The sequence below is a fragment of the Styela clava genome, chromosome 12 (assembly GCF_964204865.1).
Source record: "Styela clava chromosome 12, kaStyClav1.hap1.2, whole genome shotgun sequence".
Classification (NCBI taxonomy): domain Eukaryota; kingdom Metazoa; phylum Chordata; class Ascidiacea; order Stolidobranchia; family Styelidae; genus Styela; species Styela clava.
Window position 1 is genome coordinate 13,823,071 of NC_135261.1, and position 6,159 is coordinate 13,829,229.

At 35.8% G+C, this 6,159-nt stretch overlaps 1 protein-coding gene across 1 annotated transcript; it reads right to left on the reverse strand.

Moving 5' to 3' along the window:
- Window positions 1-1,557: 1,557 nt before the first annotated feature.
- LOC120329615 (uncharacterized) lies at window positions 1,558-5,732 on the reverse strand. The gene is made up of 4 exons (XM_039396329.2): window positions 5,342-5,732; window positions 4,975-5,009; window positions 4,657-4,791; window positions 1,558-3,737 (listed from the first exon to the last, which is right to left on the reverse strand). Exons 1-4 carry the CDS (start codon window positions 5,467-5,469, stop codon window positions 3,439-3,441), a joined length of 597 nt encoding a protein of 198 aa, XP_039252263.1. The 5' UTR covers window positions 5,470-5,732; the 3' UTR covers window positions 1,558-3,438.
- Between the last annotated feature and the right edge of the window lie 427 nt (window positions 5,733-6,159).

Sequence of the window (6,159 nt, forward strand, 5' to 3'; positions counted from 1 at the left end):
CTATAGGTTTTTGGTTGCGAGAAAAGCTATTTTTATTAGCAAATACTTTGGATGAGATTATGTTAGTACCGGTGAAGATGAAAGTCTTATGTTGTCGCCAGTCACACCTCGCCGTCGTCAGTCGGTATCGCAATAGCTAGCGAGTTGTTTCAAACGAATACATGGGCTTTGGTCGGTCCTCTACCGTCTCTCCTATAATAAATATTGCCCATAGAAGTCAACGCAGTGCTCGGTGTATTCCGCCAGCTGTCGAGTTCAATTCTAATGATTTTCCAATAGTTAATATTTTAGTCCTGGGCACTGCTTTGGTGTACTTTTTGCGTGGATTTTTCCATAGGGCGGTGATTTCGAATTTTTTAACAATCAAATTATATATCTACTTCAAAACGGGACGCCTCCAAATACTGTGATTTTGTAACCTTACATTTTCCGATTTTACTGCATAGACCTATATTTGAAGCCATCCCGACTGTCTTCATTGACCATATTGTCATCGAGAGTTCTTGCGCATATTCTCTGTTCAAATATCCGGTCAAGCTCGAAAAATAGAGAGAAATTGACGTTAACGATACAAAGAATTCGAATTTAGATTTTTTATGTACAGCAAAAGAAAAGAATTAAATAGCCTGCCGTTTTCGAGCATTAAGAATTTACTTATTCGCCCAAGCATGCTTTTCTGTAGATAACACCTCCTTCAAAAAGACGTTTCATGACAGGACCAATTAGTATTGATTTCACATGTGATACGTTATGGGAAACGAGAAACAAACAGAATAACGCATTCACCACCAGTAAGTGAGATAGCGCTGCGCCGCACAGCAACAACAGTAACGAGAACATGATTGGTAATGATCGTGTATTATGCTGGATGGCTGAAAGCCAAAGCGGGACTTTTGACTGACTTGTCTTGGACGGCGGGGCAAGACGCTAAAAAGCGGGACGTATGGTAAGTCTATCTATGCCTACATGTTTTTCAATTCAAATGCATTTGTGTGTAATCCGTGGTTCTTCTTCCCCATGGTATGTTTATACCACTACAATAAATGAGGCTGCAGAAATTTCAGGGAATGACAAATTGGAATTATTGCATATGTTGATTTGATTTATTTTTGCACCAAATGAAATATCTCATTGATTAATGTTTACCCCAGCTTGTGGCAACAGCATTAGTTTGCTCCATCTCAGTATGTGAAACTGGCACTGCGCTGTGTGTGGGACCCCTATTTCAACGAGTAATAATCATGGGTGAGATAATGTAGCACCGACTAAAGTCCATAGATCTGTAATAACTGGTATATATACTACTGCGATATCAGATATATTACTGAATGGTACAGTAACTGGACAATCCGTGACCTGCGATCCTGGTATGTAGGCTACATACGATATCTCATCCAGAGTGATTGTTTAGAAAAATCACTTTTCTGCTTCCCGCAAAATCTGTTCGATTAAAACACACATTATGCCGTGTTATTGCCGTTTAATTGCATAAAAATATATATATATGAAAAACAGTAATAGCAAAATTTGTCTGGCTAACAACACACAATATGCAGTGTTATTGCTGTTTTAATTGCATAAAGATATGATAAATAGGAATAGCAAGAATACGGATTTCTAAAAACGTAATGATGGAACATATCGCTCGATGCATTGTTTAGCGCCAATACTAGACTTTATTGTGACATCTTTTCTTCTTCCGATAGATGAATACTATCCAATAGGCTATTTCCTCGGGAAAATCCATTGTTGAATCCATTGTAAATATAGCGATATCAAGAATGTAGCGTGTAATGCAGTAATTTCCAAAATCGAATGAGGCCGCGAAAAGTAAAACACTGACCAGGTGAGCTACAGGTGCCATCATGTCTTCCACGTTCCCGTTATCAGTTTTTTTTCTTCGATTTTAATAATATCCAACGGTGAAGAATTAGCCTTGATGTTTCCGGCAGAACCTCATAAATGCATGAGGAGAATCAAATATTTCACTTTGGCCATTCATTTGCGTCCCATATTCAGAAAATAAACGTATATAAAAAGGCCTTTAAATTTTTAACAATTTTATTCATGTTCGATCAACATTCGTCTGAATATACGGTTTATATGAGACCGAGGATATGATACTGATACAATGATGGCACAATCTGAACTTAAGCTGTGAACGACCGGATGCGCAATCTACCTTACACAAAGCGTTACGCATTTCTAACAAGGTGTCAAATCTCATCAAAATACAAAAAAAAATAGTAGATGGGACTAAAAATAGGCTTACACATAACATCAAAACATATCGTAAAAATGATGCCAGTTATAATTAAAAGACTAGATAAGCTTTTATAAGACATATTACAGACAGACCATCTGATATCTAATGGTTTGGAAGTTACATTGATTTAAAATTAGGGATATTACAATTTTTTACCGCGTCGAATCGATGCGAGGTCAGGGTTAGAGAGTATCGTCGTTCTGGGGATTCAGAGTTCAAAGTAGGCCTATGTAGTAAAATCTGGAACTGTAAGGTTACAGGATTACAGCTAAGGGGTCGTGTCTTTGGAGGCGTCCCGCTTTGAAGTCAAAAAATATGGTGCCCCAGGCATAGACAAGGCACATTCTGAAGCCAGATTCACCATGACCTACACTCGTATATATACATAGCAATCGTCTACATGTTTTCAAATAGAATTATTCATTAATACACATAAAGTTAGAAAGTATATTGAATACAAATATTAAGTTTTGTGAATAATTCCGAGCAAGAACGAAACACTTTTGAAACACCGATCTAGCAATTATTGATAATATATTTTTGAATGATATTTGTAGTACTTATTGAGTTAGAGAGATAGTAATTAGGTATTAGAACAATAGAAACGTGTTTTCATATATGTCAATTTTTGCGTACTTCTGCTCTTCTCAGATATTCTTTCGTGCGTTTGATTTTTTCATTCCTATGATTTTCGCTGGCCCAATCAGTGGCTTTCACTTATGACTCAACGGCCAACGTAATGTTTAATTGCCTCGGCAAATTTATTGTTATCGCTGTAGGCAAGTGCAGCATTGTGATGACAATGTCCGAATACTCGACGTTTGGCGGCGTCATTTCTATATTCATTTCCCATAAGTTGAATGACGGATGAGTTGACTGTTACAGATTTCTTTCGAACACCACAGTAGTAATAGCAGAGAGCGACGTTATACAAACACCAGACTTCGTTAATGACTTTCACTTCTGGTTCTGCATCTGAAACGCATGGTACCAACTCAGATATCTCCAGCAGGAGGGGTAGAACACAACAGTGAATGACTTTTTTTTATCACTTTGTCCTCTTTAGTCATTTTTTTAATAATTGATGTTATTTTTTCTACATTCTCCTTTATTCCGATGACAGAGAAATTGCGTTTTGCACTGATGTGGTGGAGTTTCGCAGCAACATAAAATCAGATGGTAGAAAGAATATTCATCTGTTTTTCTGCTAATATACTTCCCATGTTCATTACATCTTTTATTCGGCCGACAAATTGGCGCAAAAAATCATCTTCTATCACTAGTTCTTCGATACTTTGCTCCTTCAGATGTTTGCATATAGAAGCCAGCGCATTTCTCACTCTGTCTTCACCTTTCAAGTTCTTGTCGCGAACGTCTACCATTATCCTATTGTAAAGTGTCTCCCATGTTTTACTTACTACTGGTAAAACGTTGGCCCAATCATCTTTAATTTCTTCCGGTATTGAAACCACTGTCGAATAGAAAGTTGAATAAATAAGTTTTTTTTGTTTTACAATCTAATAGTCCATCATTCTGGAATAATGACGACATCAGCTTCTAGGTGCACTGGAATGCTATGTTAGTATCATGCAATGTTGGTGGAAATGCGATCTTCGAATATAAGGCGATGAAGCTGGTAGCCTTCACACAAACTCTAGGTTTGCAGGTGATTAGATTTCAGACAATGCATGTTTTTGAATATGGGCCACATTAAAACATTTTTGTAGACTTAGTGCTGTATGTTCTGGGTTATCTGAGGCGAAACAACAAGTAGCCTATGAACAAGGTCACTTTTCTATTATTGAGTCACAATCTGAAAATTCTATATAACTGGCTTTGAACTCGTGCAATATTATTCTGCCAGTCTCATTGTGTCCCATAATATCCAACATACATGATGAAGTCCTAATCTAACCGATTAGACAGTACAGTTTTGTCTCAGCACGTCGATTAATATTGATACATACTAATTTCTAGAATCTAGAAAGAAATAAAAATTAGTCAGAACCTCCGATTTGGCACGAAAAAATCTCTCTAAATTATAGGATGTTTAGTGAATTCCATTTTAGATATTTGCGAAAAAGTTAATGCTAACTGATTAACACGTTAACTGTTAAAGAAATTTAGCGAATGCCCCTTCACATGTGTAAACCGCGATCCATTAAACACACTTTTAAATACGTTCTTTTGGGTTTTATGTTTTCTCCGGTTGAAAACACAATTCAAGTGAACTCGTAGTCGTACTTGCGATGAGCTCGCAACAGTGTCGTTGAATATTTGAGTTTCTACTGTCGAACAGGTTCTTTTGTTGCCTGCTCTATTGTTGTTTTGCATTCATGGTCGTTGGCGTAGACCTAATGAATATAAAGTTCAATCCCATTATTCCGTACCTTCTTTCCGGTATAGGCTGATAAACTTGGACGCTTCTTCATTTTCATGTAGAAGTGCTTTGTGTCCCTTATTAGCCATTTCGTAGAGTTGACACCTGTCCAGCGTTTTTGTGCCTCCGCCAGAAGTTTGGCTTTCTGTGATTATAGAGATGTCATTATTTCTACTTTCAACCATGAACAGCCGTTGCCAATGGCAACAAATAAAAGGATAAAATTTTATAGATAAATTTTGATTGAAAAATTTAATTTACTTGAATAAAACAGTTACATTTTTGAAAGCTTTTTCCTTCCTATTGATATATATTTATGACAACTTACCCAGTTGAGTAGCTGTGCCGGGAGTAGGGGGATTTCTGTAATATCAAATAACACGAATCGTTACATAACTGATCTTGAATTATAAATCAATGTTACATTATATAAGTTATAACGTTTAAGAAATCGGCATATAAGCATATCATTAACGTATTGAATAAGTTTTTTACACTCAAGCAATACTTTTTTAATTCAATATTTTCGTTAATCTCGGCTTGCCCTGACCGATATCCAGAATTCGAATAAGAAACACTAGGGAAATACTGGGCAAGAGGTATTCTTCTGTAGCAGTGTTCACACTACCCTGCATGAAATGGTTGTAAATTGAGTAATGAAAATAGTGATACTTGAAGAATGTTTGTTCACTTACACGTGTATGATATCCCCATGATGATCATGACGATTTTCAGTATGTATCGCATCAATGTAGTAAACCCTAGTAATAACTCGTGGCTCTTCTGCCAGCCGCAGATCTTCGTATTGATTTGCTTCTGCCATGCCTGTATTGGATCAAGTTTTCAAAATTTCCAATATTTGAACCCAAACAAGTTCGAAACATGAAGCGTCGATGCGCTACGGCTAATTCGGTAAAATACTTTTTGTTCATTTATTTATAAAAAAAATCGAATATTCATCTAAATTTATGTGTAAAGAGGAAAATATATATGAAGATTAAATCTGAAATTTATGCAGCTCGATGCTCTCACTCGAAGCCAATACTGTAGTGACAAATCTACATATATAAATGAATCTCATGGAGACATATGTATCAATACGGCATAGAAGACCGTATTAGAAAAAATATTTATAATACCCAATACATTCTTAAAATTCTACGCTCCCATATATATAAACTGAAATAACAATGTAAGATCTTTCTGTTGTACTACATGATCACACAAATGCTATTATACATTATACAAAAAATATATATCAATCATTACCTTAATAAAAATATTTCCATAATCAACATTTCAATTTTAGGCTTAAAAACAACACCTTAGCGAAACAATCCGAACATCCGTTCAAAATCATTCTGCCTATAACTACAAACCTTCAACATCTACTAAACTTAAACAACTGTGAAACTGAAACAAATTGAAGATACAGTTCCATTTTAATAGAATGAACTCCTGAACTTTATTCCCAGATTTGGTATTTATCCTATTCAAAATTTAGAGTAAATTA

Bases quoted from the DNA above. Each gene is read 5' to 3' on its own strand.
- LOC120329615 (XM_039396329.2), bottom strand. From the start codon at position 5,469: ATGGCAGAAGCAAATCAATACGAAGATCTGCGGCTGGCAGAAGAGCCA. The intron at 4,792-4,974 runs GTAAGTTGTCAT...CTATAATCACAG, and splicing joins CGGCACAGCTACTCAACTGG to AAAGCCAAACTTCTGGCGGA. The intron at 3,738-4,656 runs GTACGGAATAAT...TCTATTCGACAG, and splicing joins CAGCCTATACCGGAAAGAAG to TGGTTTCAATACCGGAAGAA.